We start from the raw sequence: 14,767 nt of genomic DNA, 5'->3' as shown, positions 1-14,767 counted from the left end.
AAAATTGTTGTATGACTTTTAAAATGATAAGTGTTGTATTTTGATTTCCCCTCACATTTGTGTGGATGTAGAGTCCTAGTGACATTACTGTCCTGCAGTAACCTGAGCCTGACAGAAGTTCCATTGTTCCTGAAACAGACCCCTCCTCCTATTGACTCAGTCTTGTTAAGGGCATTTCAGTCTCGTAGCAATTTGCTTATTAAGAAGCATGACTCAGTCTTGTTACGGGCATTTCAGTCTCGTAAACAATTAGCTTATTAAGAAGCATGACTCAGTCTTGTTACGGGCATTTCAGTCTCATAACAATTTGCTTATTAAGAAGCACGAAATAGCTTACTCGGTATACTGACTCAATAAGGACATGGTATTCATCGCTTGGAAATATCATGGAATGTGAAGGTTCAGTGTACAGCTGACATGTCCACACCTTTCCTAACCTGTAAAATGAGTATGTGACAGTTATTCACTGTGTCATCCAGTCTCCCGGAAGGTTATTCACTGTGTCATCCTGTCTCCTGGAAGGTTATTCACTGTGTCATCCTGTATCCTGGAAGGTTATTCACTGTGTCATCCAGTCTCTCCTGGAAGGTTATTCACTGTGTCATCCTGTCTCTCTTGGAAGGTTATTCACTGTGTCATCCTGTCTCTCCTGGAAGGTTATTCACTGTGTCATCCTGTCTCTCTTGGAAGGTTATTCACTGTGTCACCTGTCTCTCCTGGAAGGTTATTCACTGTGTCATCCAGTCTCTCCTGGAAGGTTATTCACTGTGTCATCCTGTCTCTCTTGGAAGGTTATTCACTGTGTCATCCTGTCTCCCCTGGAAGGTTATTGACTGTGTCATCCTGTCTCCTGGAAGGTTATTCACTGTCATAATAATCATAATAATAATATGCCATTTAGCAGACACTTTTGTCTGTCTCTCCTGGAAGTTTATTCACTGTGTCATTCTGTCTCTCTTGGAAGGTTATTCACTGTGTCATCCTGTCTCCCCTGGAAGGTTATTCACTGTGCCATCCTGTCTCTCATGGAAAGTTATTCACTGTGTCATCCAGTCTCTCCTGGAAGGTTATTCACTGTGTCATCCTGTCTCCCCTGGAAGGTTATTCACTGTGTCATCCTGTCTCCTGGAAGGTTATTGACTGTGTCATCCTGTCTCTCCTAGAAGTTTATTCACTGTATCATCCTGTCTCTCCTGGAAGGTTATTCACTGTGTCATCATGTCTCCTGGAAGGTTATTCACTGTGTCATCATGTCTCCTGGAAGGTTATTCCCATTCTCACCTCCACTAGTGTGGTCCCAGATCTGTTTGTGATGTCTTCCTAACTCCTAGGGTCATTGTCTCATTGTCAGGCCATTTGTTGCTCATATTGCTCCTCTGTATTTAGTCATAACTACTCTGATCGGGTTACAGCTAGTCTGATCTGGTTACAACTAGTGTGATCTGGTTACAAATAGTCAAATCTGGTTACAACTAGTCTGCTCTGGTTACAACTAGTCTGGTCCCTGTTGGTTTGTGTTCCTTTGTACCTATTGTCATTGTCACGCCATGTGTGGCTCACCTTGCTCCTCAGAAACTAACCATAACTCTTTGGAAGAAACACCTGTTTTAAACCAGAAAGCAGACCCTGTCTAGCCTGATCCCAGACCTGTTTGTGCTGTCTTGCCAAGTCCTATGGTCATTGGCAGCAACAACGACCATAGGAGTTGGTAAGACAGTACAAACTCGATCTGGGACCAGGCTAGACTCGGGTCAGCTGATCTTTTAAAGATATCATAGTAACATGTATAACAATATTATGATCCTCCATAGGAAGTAACCCTGACTCTACATCCTCATGACTGTTCTGCTGTGGTCTCTCTCTCTACATAGGGACCCAGCATCTTTCAACAGTTAGAACTTCCAGATTTTAACTTTAGGAAGTTGTAGTTGTGACCTTTACAGATATGATTATAGAGTTGTTTGGTTGTCATGGAGTGAGTGAGTGAGTGTGTGTGTGTGAGAGAGAGAGAGAGAGAGAGAGAGAGAGAGAGAGAGAGACGGGGAGAGAGAGAGAGAGATTTATTTGTCACATGCGCATAATACAACAGGTTTAGACCATACCGTGAAATGCTTACTTACAAGCCCTTAACCAACAATGCAGTTCAAGAAAGAGTTAGGAAAATATTTACTAAGTAAAACAAAATAAAAAGTAACACAACAAAATAACAATAACGAGGCTATATACAAGGGGTACCGGTACCGAGTCAATGGTTAGTCGAGGTAATTTGTACATGTTGGTAGGGACAAAGTGGCTATGCATAGATAATAAACAGTGAGTAGCAGCAGTGTAAAAACAAATCAATATAAATAGTCCGGATGGCCATTTGATTAATTGTTCTGCAGTCTTCTGGCTTGGGGGTAGAAGCTGTTAAGGAGCATTTTGGTCCTAGACTTGGCGCTCCGGTACCGCTTGCCGTGCGGTAGCAGAGAGAACAGTCTATGACTTGGGTGACTGGAGTTTTTTACAATTTTTTGGGCCTAAGAGTGTGTATGTGTGTGTGATGATGTGACTGAGAGAGCAAGACAGATGGATCTAAACTATCCTAATTTCTTCTTAATTAAAGATATTTAATAATAGCCTAGTGGGATACAAATGATATCAGCATTAATATGAATCACCCACCTCAAAACTCTGTTCACTTCTGAGTGTCTTAGCCAGTTGTTTAGGATATATGATTAATTGCATTAGCTGGCAGAACAAGAGGGATGCGTTCCAAATGGCACCCTATTTCCCTTATAGTGCACTACTTTTGACCAGGGCCCATAGGGCAAAGTAGTGCCCATAGGGCAAAGTAGTGCACTAGAGAGGGAATAGGGTGCCATTCGAGCAGTGAGTCAATATAGTACGTACCTTTCTTCTATTGACAGAGGAATAAATGCATGACTGCCAAGGTTGACACATCTGCACAGCATGTCATGCAAATCAGAGATGCTGAAAGATTGTATTATTTACAATGGAAAGTGACCTGTGTTATGACTACCCGGGGACACCAGGCGTGTTATGAAGCTGTTATAATATGGACTAATAGAGGATATGTCTCCATCCCTGACTGGTCAAATACCCTAGTCTCCTCTCCTTCCTCTTTCCATTCCACGGTTGACAATAAAGGATGGTAAGGTCTGAATCGGCCACTAATAGAGGATATGTCTCCATCCCTGACTGGTCAAATACCTAAGTCTCCTCCCCTTCCTCTTTCCATTCCACGTTTGACAATAAAGGACAGAGAGAAGGACCCAGTATCAAGTCCTTTTACAGCTGGACAAGAGACAACATCAACATGGTGAGTGACACTTATGATTATGGGATAATGATACATCCAGTAATAGAGTTAAAGTACAAGGATGTTCCTTTTTAAAACATTATTTATATATTGCAACATTTAAAGTAAAATATTTAGCTATATTGTACAATGGGAATGTGATGCTGTGACAACAATCTAATATTCCCATGACCAAAAAGCTGTTTGTGATTATTAGTAAATTTTACAATAATGTTGACTAATTAATTGGTGGCCCCTAGCCTATGGTAGTTGAAACCTTTACATCAATCAAATGTACACTGCTCAAAAAAATAAAGAGAACACTTAAACAACACATCCTAGATCTGAATGAATGAAATAATCTTATTAAATACTTTTTTCTTTACATAGTTGAATGTGCTGACAACAAAATCACACAAAAATTATCAATGGAAATCAAATGTATCAACCCATGGAGGTCTGGATTTGGAGTCACCATCAAAATTAAAGTGGAAAACCACACTACAGGCTGATCCAACTTTGATGTAATGTCCTTAAAACAAGTCAAAATGAGGCTCAGTAGTGTGTGGGGCCTCCACGTGCCTGTATGACCTCCCTACAACGCCTGGGCATGCTCCTGATGAGGTGGTGGATGGTCTCCTGAGGGATCTCCTCCCAGACCTGGACTAAAGCATCCGCCAACTCCTGGACAGTCTGTGGTGCAACGTGGCGTTGGTGGATGGAGCGAGACATGATGTCCCAGATGTGCTCAATTGGATTCAGGTCTGGGGAACGGGCGGGCCAGTCCATAGCATCAATGCCTTCCTCTTGCAGGAACTGCTGACAAACTCCAGCCACATGAGGTCTAGCATTGTCTTGCATTAGGAGGAACCCAGGGCCAACCACACCAGCATATGGTCTCACAAGGGGTCTGAGGATCTCATCTCGGTACCTAATGGCAGTCAGGCTACCTCTGGCGAGCACATGGAGGGCTGTGCGGCCCCCCAAAGAAATGCCACCCCACACCATGACTGACCCACGCCAAACCGGTCATGCTGGAGGATGTTGCAGGCAGCAGAACGTTCTCCACTGTGTATCCAGACTCTGTCACGTCTGTCACATGTGCTCAGTGTGAACCTGCTTTCATCTGTGAAGAGCACAGGGCGCCAGTGGCGAATTTGCCAATCTTGGTGTTCTCTGGCAAATGCCAAACGTCCTGCACGGTGTTGGGCTGTAAGCACAACCCCCACCTGTGGACGTCGGGCCCTCATACCACCCTCATGGAGTCTGTTTCTGACCGTTTGAGCAGACACATGCACATTTGTGGCCTGCTGGAGGTCATTTTGCAGGGCTCTGGCAGTGCTCCTCCTGCTCCTCCTTGCACAAAGGCGGAGGTAGCGGTCCTGCTGCTGAGTAGTTGCCCTCCTACGGCCTCCTCCACGTCTCCTGATGTACTGTCCTGTCTCCTGGTAGCGCCTCCATGCTCTGGACACTACGTTGACAGACACAGCAAACCTTCTTGCCACAGCTCGCATTGATGTGCCATCCTGGATGAGCTGCACTACCTGAGCCACTTGTGTGGGTTGTAGACTCCGTCTCATGCTACCACTAGGGTGAAAGCACCGCCAGCATTCAAAAGTGACCAAAACATCAGCCAGGTCTGTGGTCACCACCTGCAGAACCACTTCTTTATTGGGGATGTCTTGCTAATTGCCTATAATTTCCACCTGTTGTCTGTTCCATTTGCACAACAGCATGTGAAATGTATTGTAAATCAGTGTTGCTTCCTAAGTGGATAGTTTGATTTCACAGAAGTGTGATTGACTTGGAGTTACATTGGGTTGTTTAAGTGTTCCCTTTATTTTTTTGAGCAGTGTATTTAATAAAGCCCTTTTTACATCAGCAATTGTCACAACGTGCTCTAAACAAAGTGCATTAAACTAAGTGCATTATTTTCTCATGTTTACAGTTGTTCCCAATCCTCGTAGTGCTGGCGGCGGTTGATCTCAGCTGTGGCGCAATGATGGAGGTTCTTCAAAGTCAGACCCCGACCACCTACCACCACCTGGACCCCACCACCGGCCAGTTACTCACCTGTAATCGCTGTCCACCTGGCCATCATATGTCTGCGCACTGCACAGCCACCACACAGACCGTGTGTACGTCATGTCCATCAAACCAATACACTCAGTACTGGAACTACCTGCCCAAGTGCCTGTACTGCAGCACGTTCTGTGGGGAGCACCAGGTGGTCAAGGAGGAGTGCTCGGTTCTCAATGACAGGGTGTGTGAGTGCAAAGGAGGATATTACTGGAACGCCGATTTCTGTATCAGACACACGGAGTGTCCTTCTGGCCACGGGGTGAAACGGAGAGGTAAGAAACGGAATAGACAGATCACCATTTCCTTCTTTGCGCAATCACGTTCTTTTGGAGATAGATAGAATAATGGTTTATAACGGACAAATAGTAATATACATTTGTTTTAAAATTTCAAATAACCCCACAGGTACGACGGAGACGGACACAGAGTGTGAAAAATGCCCTCAAGGTTCCTTCTCCTACAACTCTCCTTCGCGCGCGCCATGCGTAAATCACACCGATTGCGCGTCACTGGGGCGGAAGACCGTCCTCAGTGGCACGTGTTGGCATGACAACCTCTGTGCCCTTTCCTGTGAAGAACTCAAAGATGGAGGTGGGTATCACATTATCGACTAGATCTTGATATTGGCTTGTGTTTTTAGTTGTGGTGTGTTTCAAACCCAAATACTGAAACAGAATTGGTGGTCTATATTTTATTTACTGCAGGCTTTTATGAAATGTAATGGAAGTATTAGTATACTTTGCATTACATTGGTATTATACATTAGTATTACGTTAATATTACTAACAGTCAAATCTCCTTTTTCCTCGTTTGCAGGTGAGTTTAAACTACTCAGAACTTTCCTTCCTGACTTCTTCGCTCATCACAAGATGAGAGTGGTGAAGCTGAGGAGGCTGGTCTGGAGGTTGATGGCCAGCGGGGAGGAGCAGGAGCATCAGGTTAGAGGGACAGACCTAAATATTGTGTGTGTATGTACTGATAGATGCTACTGAATGTAATGTAATGTAATGTATGAAAATATAAATGGACTAGAATAGTAGGTCTCTGTCTTATTTTTCTCAGTATTGAGTCAGTACAGAACCTTTATAGTTATATTTTCTTGTTTTACATTGATGTAGTTCTGTCCTTGAGCTGTTCTTGTCTATCAATGTTCTGTATAATGTCATGTTTCATGTTCTGTGTGGACCCCAGGAAGAGTAGTTGCTGCTATGGCAACAGATAAAGGGGATCCTAATTAAATAGCAAGTACAGACACACACAGTAGAGGTATACATTTAACCTGGCCTTTAATCAATGATTTCACTATTATTTTAGACTTTTTAAATGTGATTTCATTATTCTCTTGTATTGCCGTCTGTTGTTGTATATCTCCTTCATTTTATTATTTGAAAATGTGCTGCGATTTTAAATGCAATTTAAATAAAATAATGTCATTTTATTTGACCAGGAGCACCAGCAGCACCCGCCCAACAGCCTCTCCCAGTCCGCCCAGAGAGGCCTCTTGCAGGGCCAGGTGAGGGACTGGATCAGGGATGCCTCAGAGGAAGACCTGAGGAGTCTACCGGAAATACTGAGGAAGACACATCAGAGTGTGATGGCAGAGAGACTAGAGAGGAAGATGAGGGAGTTACAGGAAGCCTCTGATTGTAACTTGGTTAGAAACGTGGTGACCTCATCACCTCACTGTGATGTAGAAGAAGTTTCTCAATCTGAATAACTCACGGATAGGACACAGTACCATATAGCCTACAACGATCATGAATCTACTACTGTAAACCACTGTGCTATATACTGTATGGCTGTGTGTTCACTGGTTATCAACTGACTTCCAAAATACTGATCAGTCATGGTTGCACAATGTGTTTTCTTTGTCCTGGTCAAATAATGAAACTAATGTCAGTCCTCAGGAAAAGAGCTGGTCCTTTTTCATACTAAAGCCTAAAGCCATAACACCACCTTTATTCGGTCTCTCTCTTCTCTTTTACTGCACACGGTGGTTCTAGTGTTAATAACAGCCAACATGAAAAATATGTCAAATTTAAACTGACAGTTAAGTGAATCATTTTAGCCGACAACAAATAGTGAATGTTGATGCACACACAACAAGGAGTCACCTCGTATCTCTCTGTCCCCCAAACCTCCCCATGCCTCCTGTCAAGAGATATAAATCAACAAGGAGTCACCTCGTATCTCTCTGTCCCCCAAACCTCCCCATGCCTCCTGTCAAGAGATATAAATCAACAAGGAGTCACCTCGTATCTCTCTGTCCCCCAAACCTCCCCATGCCTCCTGTCAACAGATATAAATCAACAAGGAGTCACCTCGTATCTCTCTGTCCCCCAAACCTCCCCATGCCTCCTGTCAACAGATATAAATCAACAAGGAGTCACCTCGTATCTCTCTGTCCCCCAAACCTCCCCCATGCCTCCTGTCAATAGATATAAATCAACAAGGAGTCACCTCGTATCTCTCTGTCCCCCAAACCTCCCCCATGCCTCCTGTCAACAGATATAAATCAACAAGGAGTCACCTCGTATCTCTCTGTCCCCCAAACCTCCCCCATGCCTCCTGTCAAGAGATATAAATCAACAAGGAGTCACCTCATATCTCTCTGTCCCCCAAACCTCCCCCATGCCTCCTGTCAAGAGATATAAATCAACAAGGAGTCACCTCGTATCTCTCTGTCCCCCAAACCTCCCCATGCCTCCTGTCAACAGATATAAATCAACAAGGAGTCACCTCGTATCTCTCTGTCCCCCAAACCTCCTCCATGCCTCCTGTCAAGAGATATAAATCAACAAGGAGTCACCTCGTATCTCTCTGTCCCCCAAACCTCCCCCATGCCTCCTGTCAACAGATATAAATCAACAAGGAGTCACCTCGTATCTCTCTGTCCCCCAAACCTCCCCCATGCCTCCTGTCAACAGATATACAGTGGGGAGAACAAGTATTTGATACACTGCCAATTTTGCAGGTTTTCCTACTTACAAAGCATGTAGAGGTTTGTAATTTTTATCATAGGTACACTTCAACTGTGAGAGATGGAATCTAAAACAAAAATCCAGAAAATCACATTGTATGATTTTTAAGTAATTAATTTGCATTTTATTGCATGACATAAGTATTTGATCACCTACCAACCAGGAAGAATTCCGGCTCTCACAGACCTGTTAGTTTTTCTTTAAGAAGCCCTCCTGTTCTCCACTCATTACCTGTATTAACTGCACCTGTTTGAACTCGTTACCTGTATAAAAGACACCTGTCCACACACTCAATCAAACAGACTCCAACCTCTCCACAATGGCCAAGACCAGAGAGCTGTGTAAGGACATCAGGGATAAAATGTTAGACCTGCACAAGGCTGGGATGGGCTACAGGACAATAGGCAAGCAGCTTGGTGAGAAGGCAACAACTGTTGGCGCAATTATTAGAAAATAGAAGAAATTCAAGATGACGGTCAATCACCCTCGGTCTGGGGCTCCGTGCAAGATCTCACCTCGTGGGGCATCAATGATCATGAGGAAGGTGAGGGATCAGCCCAGAACTACACGGCAGGACCTGGTCAATGACCTGAAGAGAGCTGGGATCACAGTCTCAAAGAAAACCATTAGTAACACACTACGCCGTCATGGATTAAAATCCTGCAGTGCACGCAAGGTCCCCCTGCTCAAGCCAGCGCATGTCCAGGCCCGTCTGAAGTTTGCCAATGACCATCTGGATGATCCAGAGGAGGAATGGGAGAAGGTAATGTGGTCTGATGAGACAAAAATAGAGCTTTTTGGTCTAAACTCCACTCGCCGTATTTGGAGGAAGAAGAAGGATGAGTACAACCCCAAGAACACCATCCCAACCGTGAAGCATGGAGGTGGAAACATCATTCTTTGGGGATGCTTTTCTGCAAAGGGGACAGGACGACTGCACCGTATTGAGGGGAGGATGGATGGGGCCATGTATCGCGAGATCTTGGCCAACAACCTCCTTCCCTTAGTAAGAGCATTGAAGATGGGTCGTGGCTGGGTCTTCCAGCATGACAACGACCCGAAACACACAGCCAGGGCAACTAAGGAGTGGCTCCGTAAGAAGCATCTCAAGGTCCTGGAGTGGCCTAGCCAGTCTCCAGACCTGAACCCAATAGAAAATCTTTGGAGGGAGCTGAAAGTCCGTATTGCCCAGCGACAGCCCCGAAACCTGAAGGATCTGGAGAAGGTCTGTATGGAGGAGTGGGCCAAAATCCCTGCTGCAGTGTGTGCAAACCTGGTCAAGACCTACAGGAAACATATGATCTCTGTAATTGCAAACAAAGGTTTCTGTACAAAATATTAAGTTCTGCTTTTCTGATGTATCAAATACTTATGTCATGCAATAAAATGCAAATTAATTACTTAAAAATCATACAATGTGATTTTCTGGATTTTTGTTTTAGATTCCGTCTCTCACAGTTGAACTGTACCTATGATAAAAATTACAGACCTCTACATGCTTTGTAAGTAGGAAAACCTGCAAAATCGGCAGTGTATCAAATACTTGTTCTCCCCACCGTAAATCATGATTAGTCAACAGATATAAATCAACAAGGAGTCACCTCGTATCTCTCTATCCCCCAAACCTCCCCCATGCCTCCTGTCAACAGATATAAATCAACAAGGAGTCACCTCGTATCTCTCTGTCCCCCAAACCTCCCCCATGCCTCCTGTCAACAGATATAAATCAACAAGGAGTCACCTCGTATCTCTCTGTCCCCCAAACCTTCCCCATGCCTCGTGTCAACAGATATAAATCAACAAGGAGTCACCTCGTATCTCTCTGTCCCCCAAACCTCCCCCATGCCTCCTGTCAAGAGATATAAATCAACAAGGAGTCACCTCGTATCTCTCTGTCCCCCAAACCTCCCCCATGCCTCCTGTCAATAGATATAAATCAACAAGGAGTCACCTCGTATCTCTCTGTCCCCCAAACCTCCCCCATGCCTCCTGTCAACAGATATAAATCAACAAGGAGTCACCTCGTATCTCTCTGTCCCCCAAACCTCCCCCATGCCTCCTGTCAACAGATATAAATCAACAAGGAGTCACCTCGTATCTCTCTGTCCCCCAAACCTCCCCCATGCCTCCTGTCAACAGATATAAATCAACAAGGAGTCACCTCGTATCTCTCTGTCCCCCAAACCTCCCCCATGCCTCCTGTCAACAGATATAAATCAACAAGGAGTCACCTCGTATCTCTCTGTCCCCCAAACCTCCCCCATGCCTCGTGTCAACAGAATATAAAGCATGATTTGTCAACAAATAGTCAACTCTTTATACACCCGCAAAGAGGTGACACCCCTTTAAACATTTCTCTCCATCCAACACCCTAACCTTCACCATGCAATATGTCAACAACAGGCTAGCTAGCATGATTGATGCCTGTTCTTCTTTACAAGGCTCCTCTACAATTGAGGTGACACACTGTGGTAAAGCTAATCTGGTGGGTTGAGTTTATGGCCAACGTTACTATAACCAGGGTAAAGGTGACATATAGTAATAGATTTACTAGAACGGGGAAAGCCCCTCTGACCATAGCAATTTGACTGGAATTAAACTAATGGGGTAACTCAATATGGCCGACTATGTATTTCTATAGGGGGGAACGGGGGGAGATGGTGAGGTCACAGTGTCTGACTGCTGAAGGCAACCAGGTCAGGCCACCGTCGTGTCTGGTTCCTGGGTCTCAAATTTTCCTCAAATTAGGAACTTTGAATCAATAGAGTGCGTGTGTGCGTGTGTGTATGTGCGTGTGTGTATGTGTGAGTGAACTAATAGGGTCCCCTGATGGAGGTGAAGTGACTACTCAACCAGATGTTTGAAACCTCAAACCTGACACAGAGAGGCCACTAAACCGTGCTTTCATTCTTCACCAAGCAGCCCAACAAGTGCAGAACACATTAGGGATGGAAGCGGAGCAGACAAACCACATAGTAAAATGTTAAACGTTTTAACTGGAGATGATGGAGAGAAAAAAATGACGAAATGATGGGTAAATGAAGGTCCAGTCATCTGTCTCTTTAAGAATGTCTGTTTCTCTGTGTCCCAGACCTGCACTCTTAAGTGAGTTCCATCCTGTTTGTCATACATGTTTAGCCCCACACTTCACAATTTCTAGTAAGTAATCACTGTAACATTTTTGGGACATAAAACAACATAAATTTATTAAATCTAAATCTATTCATGAGTGTCTGAAATAGACTTTTCTAAAATAGTCCAAACAACCCCTGGCTGTCATTGACCACTGTCTGTACAATTAGAATTTCAGGGAGAGAGAACAGAACTGAAACAATTATTTTAACTTCAGGACTTTCTGATCAGAAACCCCCGGGTGATGTCGTCCAGGGCTGCGTCCCAAATGGCACCCTATTCCCTATATAGTGCACTACATTTGACTAGAGCCATATGGGGCCTGGTCAAAAGTAGTGCACTATATAGGGAATAGGGTTACATTTGAGATGCAGTTCCAAACCTCTACATGTCAAAGAACATTTGTTCTCTCTCTGGCTACTTTTGCTTAATTCCAACATGATAAACAATGGATATCCTCTCTCTCTCTCTCTCTCTCTCTCTCTCTCTCTCTCTCTCTCTCTCTCTCTCTCTCTCTCTCTCTCTCTCTCTCTCTCTCTCTCTCTCTCTCTCTCTCTCTCTCTCTCTCTCTCTCTCTCTCTCTCTCTCTCTCTCTCTCTCTCTCTCTCTCTCTCTCTCTCTCTCTCTCTCTCTCTCTCTCTTTCTTTCTTTCTTTTTCAGAAGCTGGAGGCTGGAACACTCGGAACGTTCCAAATTGGTCCCAAACACGGTCACCCTAATTTCCACGTTTTTTTTGTTGCTGCATTTTATTTTTTGTGAAAGTGTGACTGTGTTTCTGTCTGACCACAATGCCTGGAAAACACATATTTCTCCTTCTGGAATAAACACACAGACTACATCCTAAATGGCACTCTATTCCCTATATAGTGCACTACTTTTGACCTGGCCCCGTAGGGGCTCTGATCCAAAGTAGTGCACTATATAGGGAATATGGTGTCATTTGGGACACACACAGCACACTTCGTTAAACAGGACACAATAAGCTCAGTTCCAGCCCTTTAGCTTTAGGGGATAATACACTGTATGTCTTCTGCTGCGAACGGATCAAATGACAGAGTAGCAGATAAATAGCAACTGCAAGATTATAGCCTGTAGCACTCAGAGAAAGACAGTGAACCTGCGCGCACACAGCATGGCTGATAGTTTTACCGTCTTCTGTTTCTAAGGGGACAGTGTCGATATCAACAAAGCCAAAACAATGATTCTCAACCTTATACCGAGTGAGGTTGTCATGTGCTTGGGGTGCCCAACATATACAGTATATCTTTGACACTCATGGCTGTGCCCTGTACCCCCAGCCCACCTGTAATTTGAACCCTGCTCTCAACACAACTAACCAAATGGAACCTATTGGAGAAGCACACCAAATAGCTCCCTTCTCACTAGTTTCAAATGAGAAAATCACCACTCAAGAATATGGAACCCTCATCCCCTCTGCTCAGTCCAAGGAGTCTGACGTGGGACTCCTGATCAAAACCTGTCACTTTACTGCCATCTATTGGCGGGATTAAGTAATAATTTGTCATTCATAAACATTTTCGTTGTTTTGTATGTGTTTTGACCAGACAGACATCACTGTAGAAATCTAACCTCTTCCCAAGGCTAATTGCAGAAAGCAATGGGAGGAAGTGTCTGGTAAATTAGATTAGGATGAATCCATATACATTCTTAGAAATAATACAGAAAAACGTAAACAGAACGTGCTGACTGGACTCCTGTCCTGTGGTAACTCAGTGATTTAAGATTGAAGTCAAGGTGTTGAGGTGTGATTATCAACTTTATGTTCCATCTTGCTCACTATCCTCAATAACACCTCTGCCTCTTCCTCCCCCCTCCTCCACCACCACCATCCTCTTCCTCCTCCTCTGCCTCTTCCTCCTCTTCCTCCACCACCACCATCCTCTTCCTCCTCCTCATCTTCCTCCCCCCTCCTCCATCACCACCATCCTCTTCCTCCTCCTCCTCTTCCTCTTCCTCCCCCTCCACCACCACCACCATCCTCTTCCTCCTCCTCTTCCTCCCCCTCCTCCACCACCACCATCCTCTTCCTCCTCCTCCTCCTCCCCCTCCTCCACCACCACCATCCTCTTCCTCTGCCTCTTCCTCCTCCTCTTCCTCCCCCTCCTCCACCAACACCATCCTCTTCCTCCTCCTCTGCCTCTTCCTCCCCCTCCTCCACCACCACCATCCTCCTCCTCTTCCTCCCCCTCCCTCCACCACCACCATACTCTTCCTCTTCCGCCTCCTCTTCCTCCCCCTCCCTCCACCACCACTATCCTCCTCCTCTTCCTCATCTCAATCAGCTTCATAATCATTATCCTCCTCCTCCTTTTCTTCCTCAATATCCTACTCTTCCTCACCATCATCATCCATCCCATCATCATCATCATTCTCCTTTTCCTCCCCATCATCTTCATCACATTCATCTTCATCATCTTCATAATCATAAACTTCCTCTTCCTCCTCTTCCTCCTCCTCCTCCTCCCCCTCATCGTCATCATCGCTAGGCCTACCCTCCACTCCACGCCGAATATGTGACAAATATGTCAATGTGCCCTTGAGCAAGGCACTTAAACGTAATTGCTCATGTAAGTCGCTCTGGAGAAGAGCATCTGCTAAGTAATACAGCAGTAATACACACTACAGCATGTAGCTTCACACAGCGCCAGCAGATGTCCTCTTCTCCTGCCTGCTGCTGCGCTCCCTGACCGGTCTACAGCCAGCCACAGCCGCCCCGGCATCGCATGAGAGGAGGGGCTCGCGCATCACGGTCTGTAGCGTACTACGAGGGCTCTGAGGGTGTGTGATTCTTCCGGTGGCTGTTCATTCTCGCGAGGTGAGCCCTAGTGGTGTCATCTACTAGCCGTTAATCAGTGGATTCTCTGAGGAAATCTGTTATTTCTCAATGTATGATTTTCCTATCCTGAGTTTTAGAAGCGGACAGGAAACGGAGGGATATGCGCCTAGGCAAATGTGGATACATCTTACCGAAAGCGCGAGGGGAGGGAAACATGTAACCGAGCGTTCGGAGCGGCACCTGACACTTCGTGAGCAGGACTATCTGTCTGTTGTATCCAACCGTTATTTTATTATTTGAAGTATTGACACACAGTATTTTCGTGTTTTCCGTTGGATATTATCGTCGACCGAAGACTGCAAAAATGAGCGAGGAAGTATCAGAGGTCCCCAAAGAACTGCTTGGTAAGAAATGTGAAAAACGGTTTGCTACAGTAGCTACTAGCTAGTATAGGCTACCCGCTATTTCATACAT

The 14,767-nt window shown here is 45.0% G+C and overlaps 1 protein-coding gene across 1 annotated transcript; it reads left to right on the top strand.

Annotated features, from left to right (window-relative positions):
- Positions 1 to 3,349: 3,349 nt before the first annotated feature.
- On the top strand, positions 3,350 to 7,267 carry LOC311107344 (tumor necrosis factor receptor superfamily member 11B-like; the record flags this gene model as incomplete). The annotated part of the gene is made up of 5 exons (XM_084149829.1): positions 3,350 to 3,361; positions 5,250 to 5,655; positions 5,789 to 5,974; positions 6,200 to 6,321; positions 6,831 to 7,267. 5 exons carry the CDS (start codon positions 3,350 to 3,352, stop codon positions 7,098 to 7,100), a joined length of 996 nt encoding a protein of 331 aa, XP_084005955.1. The 3' UTR covers positions 7,101 to 7,267.
- Between the last annotated feature and the right edge of the window lie 7,500 nt (positions 7,268 to 14,767).

Source organism: Coregonus lavaretus (assembly GCF_964263955.1).
Source record: "Coregonus lavaretus genome assembly, chromosome: 3".
Taxonomy (NCBI): Eukaryota; Metazoa; Chordata; class Actinopteri; order Salmoniformes; family Salmonidae; genus Coregonus; species Coregonus lavaretus.
This window is presented reverse-complemented; position numbering and strand designations above follow the sequence as displayed.